At 34.3% G+C, this 16,441-nt stretch overlaps 8 protein-coding genes across 8 annotated transcripts; 5 read left to right on the forward strand and 3 right to left on the reverse strand.

Moving 5' to 3' along the window:
• Positions 1 to 734: 734 nt before the first annotated feature.
• PHYBLDRAFT_139507 (hypothetical protein) lies at positions 735 to 1,010 on the forward strand (the record flags this gene model as incomplete). The annotated part of the gene is made up of 2 exons (XM_018430238.1): positions 735 to 831; positions 910 to 1,010. The coding sequence occupies 2 exons, from the start codon at positions 735 to 737 to the stop codon at positions 1,008 to 1,010; spliced, it is 198 nt and encodes a 65-aa protein (XP_018297512.1).
• A 1,038-nt stretch (positions 1,011 to 2,048) lies between these two features.
• PHYBLDRAFT_139508 (hypothetical protein) lies at positions 2,049 to 2,568 on the reverse strand (the record flags this gene model as incomplete). The annotated part of the gene is made up of 3 exons (XM_018430239.1): positions 2,049 to 2,141; positions 2,219 to 2,458; positions 2,521 to 2,568. The coding sequence occupies 3 exons, from the start codon at positions 2,566 to 2,568 to the stop codon at positions 2,049 to 2,051; spliced, it is 381 nt and encodes a 126-aa protein (XP_018297513.1).
• Positions 2,569 to 3,847: 1,279 nt separating this feature from the next.
• Positions 3,848 to 5,063, forward strand: PHYBLDRAFT_58522 (hypothetical protein; the record flags this gene model as incomplete). The annotated part of the gene is made up of 2 exons (XM_018440340.1): positions 3,848 to 3,989; positions 4,240 to 5,063. The coding sequence occupies 2 exons, from the start codon at positions 3,848 to 3,850 to the stop codon at positions 5,061 to 5,063; spliced, it is 966 nt and encodes a 321-aa protein (XP_018297514.1).
• A 756-nt stretch (positions 5,064 to 5,819) lies between these two features.
• On the forward strand, positions 5,820 to 6,737 carry PHYBLDRAFT_106355 (Homeodomain-like DNA binding domain-containing transcription factor; the record flags this gene model as incomplete). The annotated part of the gene is made up of 1 exon (XM_018427944.1): positions 5,820 to 6,737. A coding segment is annotated over one exon (918 nt), but the record flags the coding sequence as incomplete, so codon positions are not given.
• Positions 6,738 to 7,595: 858 nt separating this feature from the next.
• On the reverse strand, positions 7,596 to 9,851 carry PHYBLDRAFT_162545 (hypothetical protein; the record flags this gene model as incomplete). The annotated part of the gene is made up of 7 exons (XM_018434646.1): positions 7,596 to 7,678; positions 7,951 to 8,107; positions 8,154 to 8,505; positions 8,588 to 9,053; positions 9,110 to 9,228; positions 9,586 to 9,700; positions 9,797 to 9,851. The coding sequence occupies 7 exons, from the start codon at positions 9,849 to 9,851 to the stop codon at positions 7,596 to 7,598; spliced, it is 1,347 nt and encodes a 448-aa protein (XP_018297516.1).
• A 269-nt stretch (positions 9,852 to 10,120) lies between these two features.
• PHYBLDRAFT_58525 (hypothetical protein) lies at positions 10,121 to 11,377 on the forward strand (the record flags this gene model as incomplete). Its single annotated transcript, XM_018440341.1, has 4 exons — positions 10,121 to 10,268; positions 10,435 to 10,668; positions 10,788 to 10,951; positions 11,159 to 11,377. The coding sequence occupies 4 exons, from the start codon at positions 10,121 to 10,123 to the stop codon at positions 11,375 to 11,377; spliced, it is 765 nt and encodes a 254-aa protein (XP_018297517.1).
• Positions 11,378 to 12,007: 630 nt separating this feature from the next.
• Positions 12,008 to 13,324, forward strand: PHYBLDRAFT_139513 (hypothetical protein; the record flags this gene model as incomplete). Its single annotated transcript, XM_018430240.1, has 3 exons — positions 12,008 to 12,539; positions 12,663 to 12,853; positions 13,103 to 13,324. 3 exons carry the CDS (start codon positions 12,008 to 12,010, stop codon positions 13,322 to 13,324), a joined length of 945 nt encoding a protein of 314 aa, XP_018297518.1.
• A 125-nt stretch (positions 13,325 to 13,449) lies between these two features.
• On the reverse strand, positions 13,450 to 15,143 carry PHYBLDRAFT_162547 (hypothetical protein; the record flags this gene model as incomplete). Its single annotated transcript, XM_018434647.1, has 5 exons — positions 13,450 to 13,605; positions 13,920 to 14,108; positions 14,240 to 14,425; positions 14,521 to 14,826; positions 14,883 to 15,143. The coding sequence occupies 5 exons, from the start codon at positions 15,141 to 15,143 to the stop codon at positions 13,450 to 13,452; spliced, it is 1,098 nt and encodes a 365-aa protein (XP_018297519.1).
• Positions 15,144 to 16,441: the final 1,298 nt, after the last annotated feature.

Raw genomic sequence — 16,441 nt, forward strand, 5'->3', positions numbered from 1 at the left:
TTTTTCAAATTGTCTTAACATATTTTATTTTCTCAGCAGAAAGTTTAGATATTTTCTTCTCTTTTTCTTCTGACTTTTAATAGTCATCAAATGCAATCTACATTTACTAAAAATGTAAAGTCTGTAGTTAAAGCTTACTTTTGTCTATCAGGAGATTTAATTTTAGGTGGTCAATTTGCTTTTTGTCAACCTTTTCAAAAAACAGAGATTTTCTAGTTTCAAATTGGATTTTTAGTGATTTTTTAATTATTATAGGCCGAAAACATAGTTACAAAAGCAAAAAATCGCCATTTTTTCCCGTAGTGCTGCTGCCTTCCTTTTTCTTTACAGCAATAAAGCTTCTGACAGCAAAAGAAAGAAAATCTCTATTCAAAAAAGAAAGAAAGCTATATATAGGCGTTTGGACCTTGCAAAATATTCTGATGCCAGATGTAAAGATGAGTTTTGCTTTACTTTACAGAAGGTATTTGACTCTTTATCAGCCTGTTTCTGTGTTATAAGAAACATGAAATAATGTATTTTTATATAAGATAAGATGTATGTGTATTGCCATGAAACTCCCTTCTACTCTGAGCGTCAGACATTCTGATGTATATGACATTTGCATGTCACGCGAGTTTGCTTTTACTCTTATACTATATTGATATGTTTTTCCACGCCGATATCCTAGTATAGAAAACATATGGGGAATGTCAAGAAAGAATTTGGCATGTATTGTAAACAATTTTTTTGTTATGACCTTAGACAAGTTCAAATATGGTCTTGAGTTTGACACACGTCAATTCTCGGCAGAGAACTATAAGAGATTTGCAGAAGCAATTTACAAAAAAAGTAAGTATACACTATTTAATACTCTTATATAAGTATTTAACAGACTTTTGATTAATATATGTATATATGTCTTTGTAGACAATGTATATAGTCCGATTATTGGCTTTGTAGATGGAACAATGCAAAAGATTGCTTGCCCTAATGTTAATTATGAGCAAAGTCTTGCTTACAATGGATAGAAAGTGAGTGAAATATTTAAATACTTAATTAAAGCATAGATTTATATAGTAAAGTACTAATATATGCTTATGCTTAATTTGCAGCTTAAATAGCAAATTTATTGTCTTAAATATTAGGCAATTGTAACACCTGATGATATAAGCAGCAGCATTATTGGTCCTTTCCTTGGCTCCACTCATAATGTAAAGATATTTGACAACTCTAAAACACTAGAGTGTCTCATCTTTCAACTGGGTGTGATAAGTTCAACAAACAGTGTTTACCCACTATATAGTATTTATAGTGACCAGGCATACAGAAGATCACTGTTTGTTCATAAGCCATTCACAATATATGAGATAAAAAAACATCATAAGTTATTTGATATATTTGTTTTTTGTTTGTAAGTCCCAAATTTTAGCAGATATATTATATGTAGCTAGCTTAAAAGAAATCAATAAGAAAATGTCACACCAGAGTACAGGTGGAAATGGAATTTGAAAAAGTTGGACAGTATTTTAAATACTCTAAATATCATTATTCTATGAAAGCCAAAGGAAACGCAAAACCAGCAATGGTTTACATTCTTTTGACTCTTTTTAAAAATATTCACACATGCATAAACGGTTCAGCAACAACCGCGATTTTTGGCTTGGCTTTACCAACAATCGAAGATTATATCAATGAATTAATACGCAAACAACAGTCAAGAGATACTATTGATAATATAAATACTATTATAAACAATTTGTCTAACTTAGTTCAGCCTTACAATAATGCTAATAAAGATTCCATATTAGAATAAAAGAAATTATTACAGTCAAAGCTTGATTTAGTAATACTTTTGGGAGAAGCTAAATTGTATTACTATTACTAAATCAAATGTATTTTTTCTTACTCTGCATATGTTTTTTAGCAATATTGCAGATTTGCTCTATGTGACTGCGAATAAAAGTTCTGAAAAAAATATTACTAAATCGCAATTATTACTAAATCAAATATTACTAAATCGAGCTTTGACTGTAATTGAAATTTCAATGGATATTATATGATAAGTTTTATTGTTGTCTTTCTAATCTCTCCTCGAGAGCAGAAACAGATCTGGCAATTTGTTGTAAAAGAGGAAGAGCATTATTATAAAAATCCTCTTGCTTTTTTATATGCAAGCATTGCTCATCAAATTATTGTTCTTGCTTCTCCAAAATCCCAAGAATCTTTTTTTTATAACATTGTCAATATCATCATCATTTTTACTGATATGATCCATGTCATTTCCAGTCTTCTCTGTCTCATCAGCTTCAACGTTCTCATTGTCTGCAGAACAGGAACTCTCTTCATTTTCCCTTGTTGTTCTCTTTGGTCCATAAAGAGCTGTTTCCAAAAACTCATTTCCTGTTGTCTTGTCCAATTTTTCTTTTGCAAGCTTTGTTGCATTTTCAACCATCTTTTTTTCTTTGTAGTCTTCCTTCTTTAAAAATGTGATATGTTAATAATTCTATCTTTTTTCTTTTATAGATCTGAGACACTTACTTCTTTTATTGCCTGGTATATAGCTCTACCAAGCGCTGTCTCTATCATCGAAGAAACTCGAGCCTCTCTCTCATCTCCTGAAAGTCATAGTGTTGGCTGGTGTTTACAAAAGAGTTCCTTCTTTTTGTTACGGACACACGTTTCCTTAACCCTATTTAGTTTATTAGAATGAACAGCATTAACAGCATAAATAATGCTATTCCATGCACTTGTCTTGCTTTTATGAGGCTGTAAATAAGAATGATATTCATGGTAAGCCTGTATCAACGCTAGCTCTCTTTTAGTGTCCCATTGCCCCCAACTTGAAGCTTTAAGTAACATAAATTTTATCAAGTAAATACAATTAGTTTCTTGGAATATTTTTAGGCTCAATAATATTATTTGTTGAATAAATATATGTCAGAAAGTCAATTTTACCTTGCTTCTTTGTAGCATTTGTGCTCTGGATAAATTGTGTGCACTTTATGTTTGGATCAGTAAGATTTTTAAATATGTTAAGTGTCAAGAAAGATGAACAGCAAATCATAATAAATTTAGAATCATTCTTTTAATAAGATTTTTTTGTATTGTTTATTTCTTTTAATAAAAATGTTTTGCAGGGGGTTAGTTTATTAATTACATATATGTAATAGACTTCTGGCTATTATATATTTTGTTTTGAAGTAGGGGAGATAAGCTCAAATTTTACTAGAGATTAAGTAAGCATTTAGAGTCAAAAATCAGGGATTTCCTGATTTTTGACTTCAAATGCTGACTAAATTGCCCCAACCCTCAAATTTCCAGAACAAACATTAGAAATTAATTTGCCATTTAAAATAAAAATTAGTAAACATTTGCGATTTGAGCACAAAGACATCTTCCACTATAGAAAATAATGTGTAAGTATTTCCAAAAAAAAACTGCACATCTGCAAAATCTTTGCACATATTTAAAACTCCTGTTAGCCTTTCTAAATTTAGAGCAATTTAAACCCTTTTTAGAAGTTCTGTGCCGGTAATCATAATTTTTTTTGGCCGTTTAACTCAGACAACCATTTTAAATGAGAAAAGAAAGAGGACTGTTGTTTTTTGTTTGCAAGTTTGATCAAAGTCAAGAACACAGCCAATCAATTAGATATACCATAAATTCGGTTTTCCTGGCATTAAAATTTTTTAAATCAAATGGTAATAGCAACAGATTTTGCTATTGTTTTGGGTGATTTTTTTAAAGAAATTAAATGTTTATATATGTATTAAAAGAATAGGGAAAAAAATCAAAGAAAAAAAACCTATTGGTTGTATTTTGGCAAAGGCCGGATAATGTGCCGAATGGCCTCATTGTTTGGGTCATGGATGAGGCCAGCAATCCCCTTGATAGACTTCACGTCCACCACCTTCACCACACCAGGTGCCAGGCTATCCCACGCAGGGAAAAGATCTTAGTTCATGCATTAAACATCAGAAAGACAGTCGATGGCCGCAAAGAGTCTGGTCACTCTGTTGACAGTTTGGGAGAAGAATTTAAGAATAAATCCATATCTTTCAAAAAATATAAATGAGTTATGATTAATAAAATTTAACAATATAGAATACAACTAGTGCTACTTACTCTCTGGCATTGTCGAGCACAGCAAGATTGTTTGCTTGACCATGCCTGCTGTCAACAGAGGACCAGACTCTATAGACCACTGAGTCTTTCCACATCTTGTTGGTGCAAACCATTTCATCATTTTCCTCAAAGGAAATAATACCTTCTCTTGCCCAGAAAGGCACCAAACTGCGGACCAAGTCCTGGCACTCTATGCCAATGGTGGCAGCCAACTCAGCCAGAGAGCTTTAAGTTGGCCTGAACCAAAGTTGAGGACCAGCAACATCGTTACTTGCAACCTCGAAGTTGCTGGTCCTTCTGTCATTTGTGGTACAAATGACAGGTTGGCAGCCAAGCCAGTGATTGATTGCTGCCTTTCTGAGCAAGAGATTCTTCATGTTCTTCCCTGGTTTCTTTCTCGACTTGATTGCCGCGCTGTAGACACTGATTGTCCTTTTGATTTGCCTACAACTGTATGCCTGCAGAGGGCCCATCTCCTGCATCATATAGCCAAGATGAATCTGCATATGCTGGTTCATCACGAAAACTGTAGGCTTCAGCCTCTTTTCTTCGATCTCACAATGGAGAAAGGCATGCCAGCAACCAATGACCCTATAAAGATGATTAAAACACTGATCAGCATATATCCAATTGACTTACTCCTCTGCTTCTTGGATATTAGCAGCAGTGATCCTCCACTGCTAAGCAATTCTGCATGCAGTAACAAGTTTCATCACTGCTGCTTTCGTACGATCAAAAACAAAATGATTGATGACAATCGTTGGAACAACAAACAAGAGGAAGTCTATCTAATTGACAGCCTTCCTCTTGCCATTGGATTCCTTCAAGGATCTTCACGTTCCCATGAAATCGGCTGGTATATCAGCCCTGGATGCGCAAATTGCTTTGTCAATATCTTCCAGACTGACATCCAGGGCAAATGGGTACAGTGGTCCCTCGATAATTTCAAGACCTAGGGAAGGCCAGGTGTCTTGAAATTATCGAAGAGTGAAATTAACGAGTTCGGATTATATATTTTCCGCCAACTATGGGCGGAGTTTACATTATTCTTTAATAGAAAAAAAATATATCAAGTAATGATTCGATATGCTTCAATCCTCTGTTTAAATTCATTCTAGTTAAATATAACCCCTGGCTGCATTACTGTTTTCTACCCCCCTGTCTCGTAACCAATTATTGTTTCAAATTCTTATTCAATCAAATAATAACAGCTTTTTGGTATGCTTTTAGCTTATTATATAATGCTTATCTAATATCATTTTCAATTTTTTTTGATACTTTAATGAAATCTATCAAATCCAGAACTAAACAATAAAAATGAGCAAAAAAAACGTTTCACTTAATATTGCAAATCACCTTGAGATTTGTGATATTAAAAAGAAAAAGCCATCTATGAGTAACCCCCAATTGGCTGAATGGGCAAAGGAAACCTTTGGCCTTCAAAAAGCTCCTGATGCTTCTACAATCTCGAAGATTTTGAAGAGAGGAGACCAGGGCTTGATAATGCAAGCCGACGTAAAAAACAGAAAGCGCGTTAGAAAGGGAAAATGGCCTGTATGTAATATATCTCAACATTATGCATTTTTGCTCCATATAAAAAATAAAATTAACCTTATTATATTGTCACACAACTATAGCAAATTGAAGAAGCAGTGATTCTTTGGATCAACATTGCTGAAAATAATCAGATTCCCATCACTTGGGAATTGATTAAGACTAAAGCTACTATTTTTGCTGAAAGAATAGGCGTTAAAGATTTTAATGCTTCTCAAGGCTGGATGGAGAAGTTTGGAAAGCGTCATTGCATTAAAATGAATCGAATTCATGGTGAGGCTGGTTCTACTGATATAGAATCGCTTCAGATTGACAAGGCTGCCATCAAAGAGAAGATAGAGGGATATAGTGCTCGTGACATATATAACTTTGATGAAACAGCACTCTTTTATGCTGCCCCACCAAGAACAACAATTTCTCACCAGAAATTTTCTGGTTGGAAAGATAACAAGAAGCGCCTGACTGTAGGTCTCTTGTGTAATGCGGACGGAACGGACAAGTGGTCCGATGTACTGATGATTGGGCATGCAAGAAGACCAAACTGCTTCAACAAGAACAACAAGAAGCAAGAAGCAAGTGATCATGGATTCTCCATGTATCATTACAATAGCAATGCTTGGATGACAAGATCGATCTTTCATGTTTTCCTCCGTCGCTTTGATCATGTCATGAAAGCTCAAAAGCGCAAAGTTCTTTTGATTCTCGACAATTTCTCTGGTCATATAGTTGATTATACACCTACAAACGTCGAGCTTCTTTTTTTGCCACCAAACACCACTTCCCACCTTCAGCCATTGGATGGTGGTATCATTCGGGCTTTTAAGGCTTATTTCAAGCGTAAACAGTATGCCAAGGCATATCAGTATATTGGCATGATTCAAAATGGCAATCAAGATAAAATCGGGCCAATTGATAAAATCTTTGAAATTGATCAATTGTGGGCCATGAAATGGATAAGAGAGGCTTGGGAATCTGTCTCGGCAAAGACTATTGAGAACTGCTGGAATGCAACAATCTTTCGCTTTATTGAAGACGAAGATAGTGAAGGTAGTAGTAAAATAATTTATTGGTCATAATAGTAGTATAATCTTTCAATTCCACTTTCTTAATATTCTAAATATAATTTATAGATGTAAACCAGGCTATGATTCAGCAAAGTCTGGCTGAAAAGGTTCTCGTTGAGGGTTTACAAGAAACCCTGGACAAGATTGCTGGATCAGGTCTTCTGTCTCTGGAAGATTGTCCGACCAGCGAATCAGATCCACTCTATGAGAGACAATGCACTCATAGAGTGATCAATGAGAATGAGATTGCTGACATTGTCATGAAAGAGTATGACGCAGACGACAATGCAGCCAACAACAACAGCAATGAAGAAATTGCTGAAGTGGAATCAGCAGTTCCTTTCAAGAGAACTTATTCTGCTTCGGAAAAGTTTGAGTGTGTTTGCACGCTTTTGGATATCTTGGAAGACGAGGATATTGACAGAGACTTCGTCAGTAAGGTTGAAGGCCTTAGAAACAAGTTCCAGAAAACCGCGAACTCAAAGCAAACTAAAGTAACCAGCTTCTTTAAGTCTTTTTAAAATTTATTCTTTTTCAAATAAAATAAAAACAATTTTCTATAAGAAATATATTTTTCTTCATTTAAAAATAGAAAAAAAAAGTTAGCAGCCAAGTACAGTCAAAGCTTGATTTTGTAATATGTTTGTAAATAGTAACAATTGCAAATAACAATAAATAGTAATGACAGATAGAAATAATTAAATCTACAATAAAAACTTTTATAACAAACAAATTAGAATTATATTTATATTTTTCAAGTGAATAATCTTTACTAAACAATTAATAAATGAAACTTAATCAAAATATAGCACATATAGTTTTATTTTATTTCTAAAAAAAAAATGAAAAAAAAAATTTAAAAAAAGTAAGCTAGATGACAACTTGATAACCCAGTGTTTGGCATGAAAACTTAACGCACTTGACATTGATGTCAATTACAAAATCGTGAAAAGCTAGAATTAAAAAAATTTAAACCAAGCTATAACTATATTGCTCTCGTCTGATTGGCTAATTTTTTTTTCTTTAAGGATTCAAGGCCAAAAAATTTCGTGAAAGTGAAATTAACGAGAATCGTGAAAGTTAAGCCCTATTTTTCGAGTTGGGTCTTCAGAGCCTTGAAATTATCGAAGCGTGAAATTAAAGGGGCGTGAAATTATCGAGGGACCACTGTATCTGTGATGTTTCAACCGGTCTTGCAAGTAAATGCCATGTACATTTCTTCTACCGTCATTGATCATGGAGCAGAATTTTCCTCCAAGTGCAACATACAGCTGCTGGCCTGTACCGTGACCTATAAGGTGCATCTCATCTAGTCCGAAGAAAGCAGTACTGGTCATTGTGGACAAGTCCTTGAAGACGTTGGGCCCTTTGACGCCATACATCTAAAATGGTATCAATATTTATTTTGTTTAACAGTTTACAACTTACGCCTCCAATGGACTGGTGCAAACTCTCTTCTGTTCTCAACAGTGATAGTCCATCTCTTTCCACAATACAAGTCGTGCTTGAATCTCTTGCACCATACAAGATGCAAGCTCTGCATCCGTGATGGGCATTGTGATGTGTCAGGTTCATCAAGTCAGAGACAGCTGGAGTATCTCCAGTTGCCATGACAAGATAAACCTTGGCAATCACCAGTCCAGAATCAGTCTGAAACTGCAAGTCATTTGCCCCCAAGTTTCTCAGGTCATTGAGAACCAGCTCCAAAAACGAAGTGATATCTTTCAGATGGTTAGGTCCTGGTATGATAGCCAACTGCATCATGTTACCTGCCTTGTATCTAAGTAGTTCGTATTAGTAACTTTATCTAAATTAACTTTTTTTAAATACTTTTCTTTAGGATTGATATTCAGGTTAATAACATGAATAACAGAGAATGACATTTTGGCATTTTAAATGGGTTGAACTGGTCAACAAACATGGACACCAAAATGTCATCCTGACCAACCACTCCACGATCAAGTAGCCATCCGACTACATCTCTATCAAAGATGTCTTCACGTATATCTTCACGTCTGCCAGCCAAACACCTTGTACCATAGGCCATCTTGGCCTGTTTCTTGGGGTGGGCAAGTTTGAACTGCAGTTGCTCTGAGAGAGGCACGATCTGAAAGGTCTGTGCAGGTTTTACACTCGCTCTCTCCACTTTGTACCTGTCTTCACTGCAATGAGAACATGTCTCATCCTCATTGATGAAGTCTCCTTCTTCTACTGTTGAGAACCAGCAGCATCCATTTATGCACATATCATATGCAACAGACTTCACTGGGTACTCCTCCTTCAACAAGGTGTCTACCCTGTAGTATGACAGAAGTGAATCCACTTTAGCTAAAATGGTGGTAAGTGCATGTGATATAAAAATAGTATACTAATTATAAACTTACTGGATCCAAGTTCTGCCATGTACTTGTTGACAATTTCTATGCATTTGTCATAAACTTCACGAGAGACGTTGTTCTCAAAAAACATGGAAAACAATTCCAGACTGATAGCCTGTGCATGACTGTTGGATACGTGTGTGAGAACAAAATGTTCATAATCAGTGACATGGTCTACTGGAGCATTGTACACTTGTGGTGATCCAGACACTCAGATATTGGATTTATCACATATAAGAACATATTCATATTGGGATAGCGTAGTAGCTATCATCTTGTCAGTATAAAATATATATAAACAATTAAGTAATCAGCCCAATAATTATTACAGTTAGTACTGTAGATAATATCTTAAAGATTGTTAAGATAATTATATCATACTGCCAAGTAAACTGTGTCAGATCGATATGAAGCTAATTTAGTAGGAAGTCTTAAAGCTCTAGTATAAAAGAGAAAAGAATAGCTAAGAGCTAAAGAAGTACGATTTATGACTTGATGTCATAATTGTAACACTGACACTAGTTAAGCAGTAAATACACTCTAAGAAACTAAGACGTAATGACAAGAGCAGATTGTGTTTTCTTATAAAAAGGGACACTTTTTATTTATGAATAAAGGACAACTTATATACAGTCTCAAAGTATTTCTATACGTCTCTATTATCAAATATTTTATTTTTCTATTGTTTTGTACCTGAAATATCACAACACTCTGTCAGAGTTATGGACACGCAAATATCCATAGTCATTATCTGATATATTTACACTGGAGAAATGACCCTGAATACCCTTGTGTGAAGGTTCATGGTTACATGTGGATATTTAGAGCAATTTTTTATCTCAGCATGTTTTTTGGTGTACATGTTCATAAAGTCATGTTGTAATTTTCTATTGGCTCAGATATAATAACCATCCAAGTTATTTTACTATTATTATTATTATTATAAAGTTTGAACAAATAAAGTAAATGTAACACTTGTTTCTCTTTTATCTTAACATTTATAACAAAATAAACACCATGTCCTCTACTTCTGAACTTTATAATAAGAAGTGCTATTGCATAAAATGCAGCAATAATCAACAAGGCTACAGCTTTGTTTCTACACGAACCCTTCAGCGTCACAATAAAAGAGCAAAATATGAAGACATGGAAAGAAGTGAAAGAAGTATGTTTTGTTTTTCATTTTTATTTTCATTTTGGTTATTTTATATAATGTTTTATTTCAATAAATCTATCTGTTCAAAGAAATCTCATGGATATTGATTTTGAAAGTAAGAAACATTAATTGTAATAAAAAGAGAAGTAAATTAAAAATTGAATTCTATATGTAGCTACATCAAACCAACAAACCGGACCCATGGAAGCAATGGGTGGTCAGACCAACTTGCCTGTTTGGGAAGGAGCCCCAATTTCTGTCAATGAGGTTGCTTTTAGCAATGAGTCGAATGGCAAAAGCAGTGATGGTGATAAAAATGACAATGACGAAGAAAGCAATGGCGGTGAAGAAAGTGAAGACAATGAAGAGAATATTGTTGAGATTGAAGTTGAAGAATTCGATACTGAAGGTCAGTCTGTGTTAATTAACTAATAAAAAAAGACCCAAAAAAATTCAAGGAAAAGAACCAAAAAAGAAAAATCTGAAAAAAGGGGGGGTGTTAATTTTTTTTGTTTTTTTTTACAATAGATCCTTTTGCCACCCCAAATATGCCTGAAAATTCGGTACACAGGTTCATTGCTACTTTTGTGGTAATGTTTGCTTCCCGCTATGTGGTCAATAAGGGCGCTGTTGTCTTGATCGAGTTTATCAACAAGCTCTTGTTGATTTACAAGCAGGATTTCCAATTGCCTGTGAGTCTTTCTGGTCTCCAAAGCATGACATGATTCTCAGTCATGACAAAAGGGATTAAGAGATTTGTCAGGTGTCAGGATTGACATAATGTGTATGAGGAAAGTGTACTTGCTACTTTGAATTGTGATTTCGTAAAGCTTGGTGCACATACCGCCTGTAATTGCAAATTAATGGTCTAATCATTGTCTGGTGGTTTGGTCGCAAAGAAGTCTTATGTATATCAGTCTCTTACACGTGCTCTTAAAATTCTTTTCCTCCATCCCAATTTCAAGCAAAAGATCATGCACTGGAACCAAGAATTCAAGATCACTGATACATTGTGTGATGTTTACGATAGTGAAGCCTGGACTGATTTGAAGGACAATGATGATGAAATTTTTGTTGAGCATCCTCGTTCATTGATGCTGACATTAAACATCGACTGATTCCAGCCTTTCAATGGTACTAGCTATTCCTGCCGTGCTATCTACCTGGTGATTAACAACCTGCCTAGAAGTGAGTGGTTTAAAGCAGAAAATACAATCCTTGTTGGCCTCATGCCCGGACCAAAAGAGCCAAAATCAGAAGAGATCAATCATTATCTCAAGCCATTAGTTGATGAAATGATACAGCTCTATCTTGGAATACAGATACCCACCTACCAGCAAACAGACGGTGCAACAGTTCGTGCAGCCTTATTGATGATTGCATGCAATATATCTGCTGCCAGAAAGACTAGTGGGTTTACCACGCACAACAGCACATGCGCCTGTTACAAATGCGACAATCAATTTTCTTGTCTACCAGGCACTTCTTCTGTCGATTTCCGTAGATTTGATTGTGATCAGTGGTGCCATCGAAGTGATAGAGCAAACCGTGTGCATGCTGAGGAGTGGAATAGTGCGAGTACACCCTCAGAAAGGCAGCAGCTGGAGGTCGAATATGGTGTTTGATGGTTGCAGTTGTATCACTTTGGATACTTTGATCTAGTACGTGGAACGATCATTGATCCCATGCATAATCTTTTTCTGGGAACACCAAAGAGAATGATTGAAACATGAACAAAAATCAAAAAAATGGAAAACAATGATCTGCTTGCAATGCAGACAGTTGCAGCAATGATGATATTGCCCAGTGACTATACCAAGCTGAAAACGAAGATAGGAAAGGGCTTTTCCTACATGAAAGCAGATGAGTGGAAGTCTTGGGTATTGGTGTACTCTCCCATGCTTCTAAAACCAGTTCTTCCGTCCAATATGTTCAATGGCTGGATGCACTATGTAAAAACATGCCATATACTTGTAAAGCCATCAATCAGTTTCATCAAAATAGACCAAGCACACAGATATCTACAAGAATTCTGTCAATCTTGTGAAGATACATATGAACCAAAAGTCCTCACTTGCAACATGCATCTGCACCTCCATCTTCATGACACAATTTGTGATTTTAGACCCATGTATGGCTATTGGCTCTTTGGTTTTGAGAGATACAATAGTTTGTTAAAGAATAACAAGACAAACAGAAAAGACGGGTTTGAAACAACCTATATGACAAAATTTACTGCAGACACATACAAAGCTGATTACGTACGAAATACATTATCATGTCCAAGCCTCATTCCATTCCTTCCTCTTTTCGAAAAACTTATCTCTATGACCGCATCTATAGCAACCTATGCTACTTATGCTCCAACCAACCAATAACCTTTCCAACTGCAACAATTTGTAGACTCATCCTTAAGTCAAGCAGCACCTATCAAAGGCAATGAACCACTCCCCCCATCCACCTTTCCTTTACAGTCCTTAAAAGAATCAACAATGAGTAATATTGATTATCCTCAATTGTTAGATTATTATAAAATCGCCTATGCCATGCCCAATCTCATTTCTTACCATGATGCCAGCTTGTCACAATATTTTGTAAATAACCGAATCACAAAATTGAAATCAATTGATCTTCTTGGTCAAACATATATTGGGAACAACAGTTCTGGTAAGCACGGGTCACTCGTTTAAGCTTTCTTCCATAGCAGCAATGGCCAAACTTCAAGCCTATATACCAGACAAATTCAGTATCTTTTTATACATTTATTTACTTTGCCTCCTCATCCAAACAATCAAGCATCAACATTACATCAATACCAGCATGTTTTTGCATACATCTGATAGTATAATTCGATAAATGACAATGAACACAGAGATGAAGGTATTGTAATCTGCTTGCCAGAATTCTTTGCTGATAATTATCACAGCATCTTGCCTGTACATCGTATACACTTAGAGATTGCAACTGCTGTAGATGTAACTGATATGAATGAAGAAAGAATGCTGGTCATTCCTATGCCAAAAAATACTATGCCTGAAGCCTTTATGAATAATTATGCACTATGATTTTTTATGAGAATAATTAAATAAAAAACAAAGAACAAGTAATGCCTCTTTATGTATTTTTTTGGTTATTTAAAGTATAAGACGTTATGAATGAAGAAAAAAAGAACAAAAAATATAAACTTTATTTAGGGTCCGTTTCTAAAAGCCCACTGAGGAAACTGTGACGCAATTGCATCAGGGACTGGTCCTTCAACAGTTTTGCCAAAAGCACGTGACAGCAATTGATGGCTATTTAAGCTTAAATCAGCTACCACTTTGTTGTTGTTGTAAATGAGTTTTGACTACTGCTGTAATTGAGAATAAGTCTGAAGGAGATAATATTAGGCCTCAGCTATTTCAGGCAAAGGTGTCTACCGATTACTTTATTATTTAACACACAGGTTTAGCATGCATGATAATGATTATATTTCATATGATGATATCACCATAATATGAGATACATCAGTGGATTATTATAAGCATAATTATAACTCATAAACACATTTACTTTTGATGTTAATACTTCATTGGGACTACACACATTTATATAATTAACCATACATTAATTATCCCAAGATCACGTTGCTCTGATTAAGGCTCAGATAGGATTGATTACCTGACCCCAGTCATATAATTTTCCCGATCCAAAATAATATAAATAGCAGTAGTAGTTCAGTGTAGGAACCTGGTCAAACTTTGATACAAAATCCTTTCTCAATAAACAAAACCTAAACAAGTTCTCACAAATCTTTGTTCCTAATCTCAAATCTTCAATTCTTTCTCTTAAAAACTTCTTCAACTTCAACTACCACAACAGTTGTCAACAAGTGTGATGAAGTGGTTGTACTATATTAAAGACATTAATATTTTATTCAGTATAATACAATATAATATATTAACTAAATTAAATATTTCAACTTTAAAAAAACTAATTACCTCATCACTTCTCCAACCTGGACGACAAAGACGAAGCCTACTATAAGAAACATGGGGCGAAGTGCCATCATCTGACTCACCAACAGACATAGCCTCTTCTATAATGAGACCAGAGCAATCTCTTTTCATCTCGTCATCAATAGCAGTCTTGTTAGACTGGTACACTGTTTTGCAATGTTTCAAGTGCTGTTGAAAATATTAAATTAGTTTTCTTTTTTTGCTTTAAATTAATGACTTAGATAAGAATTATTCAAATAATAAATAAATAAAGTGTAACTTACCTCCTTTTCGCGGCTACTCCTTCTGTTGCGAGCATTTTCTGACTTCTTTTTAGCCTGAGACTTATTAGCTGCACACTTTCTGCTAGTGAAGTTCGTGTAGACAAAGTCACAAACATCACTTTTTCTCAGTCCTGCTCCTATGAAATTTCTTTCCAAGTAGGCAACGAGGTTTTCTGTCAACTCAGTGTTTGGCGACTGGTTGAAGTTGACAGTTGTGTTCCACCTTGGCTTACCATTGTTGGCTTGAATTTCAACCAAATGTTTTGACTTGAACTTAGGGTCCCACAAATGCTTCCGAAGAAGTCTCTATTGAATCTTGGTAAGTTATTAAAGATATAATTTACTATATGTATGATACATACATAGGCTTTTGTTTTGTTGACTGATTTTGCATCAGAAGCCATGGTGGGAGAACCAGCTACATTCATTTCCATGCTCACAGGAGCAACAGCATGCACTAAAGCCATTGGCTGACTCTGTAAAACAGCAGATACAGAAGTGTTCAAAGTTTTTGCTTTGATATCAGCAACGCCTTTCATGACAGTAGTCATGTCACGACACAAGATGGCAAGAGAGTTTGTCATCTCTCTCAGCAAGAGTGCATTGAGTGGGATAGCTTTCATTTTGGTTAGACATATTCTATTAATTTAAAAATATAAGTTCAAATATGTATTAACTGTTAATGTTTTTATATTCTTTGAATAAATTTCTATTATACATTACAATTATATTTATTATCAAACATACCAAAATAAAAGACAGAAAAAGATGGGGAGATAGAGAGAGAAAGTGCGAGTACAAGTAAGAATAATTGTAAGAGTGTGTGAGCAAGAGTGAGTAAGATTATAGCAAAAACGTATATTTATATTTCCAAAAAAAAGAATATCTAGTCTTGATTGATCTTGGTTAAAAGAATATATCTAAAGTAACTTCTTGTACACACACTGTGTAAATTGATACAAAGATTGCTTTTAGATACTACATCATTATATCTACTATGCTTTTTGAATATTTTTTTGAGTTTCATTTTTTTTAATTACCTATTTTGTTTTTTTTTGTATTTTATTTACTTATTTTTTTATTTTTTCATATTTTTCCATATTTTTCCTTATTGACCATTTTCTTTTCTTTTCTTTCTCTTTCTGATTTTTGTTATAACTGTGAATTTTACTGGTAAGATACATTCTTCTTAAAAATACTTCTGTACAGACAACAACAAGATTAACATATTCTGATGTCATAGATACATATATACTTTCTTAGTATTTTACTATATTTGCAAACTTTTTTGGTAACATATCTTCTTTTTTTTTAAAGCAATTCTTTTCTTCAAATGTAACTAAATAATAATTATTATTTCAGTTGTCATAGATACTAGTGTGTTTTTTCCTTCTGATGTATTCTCTTTACAATGGCTATCTGGATTAGTCCAGGTTAGTAACTATACTTCATGTCATCATCCTATAAAATTATTCTGACTTTTCTCCTTCTTTTTTATAGACAATATTGCCAAAAATATTCTCTACAATTAAACAAGACCATCAACATAGTAATATTTTATTTTTTATTTACTTTTAATATTTATCTGACAGAATATAATTTTTATTACAGGTGAATGTTCATCTGCCAAACACGTAATAAATCAAGAACCTCTATCTCTTGGCGCCGTCATTGACATGGTAAGACTTCTTCTTTTATTCTCTTAATATGTATGATAGTATTATTTATATTGTATATTAATATATGTTTTTTACTAAAGGTTATATCAACTTTTGACAAGTACTATCTAGGTCTACAAATAAATCGACTTTCTTTGGGTACGTTCATTACATATTCTTTCACCTAATTCACTCAAACTAACTTCTCTATATTATTTTCATTGTTAAAGAAATTATATTTGATGTCATGCCTCGAACTCTCA

The sequence above is a fragment of the Phycomyces blakesleeanus genome (genome assembly GCF_001638985.1).
Source record: "Phycomyces blakesleeanus NRRL 1555(-) unplaced genomic scaffold PHYBLscaffold_2, whole genome shotgun sequence".
NCBI lineage: Eukaryota > Fungi > Mucoromycota > Mucoromycetes > Mucorales > Phycomycetaceae > Phycomyces > Phycomyces blakesleeanus.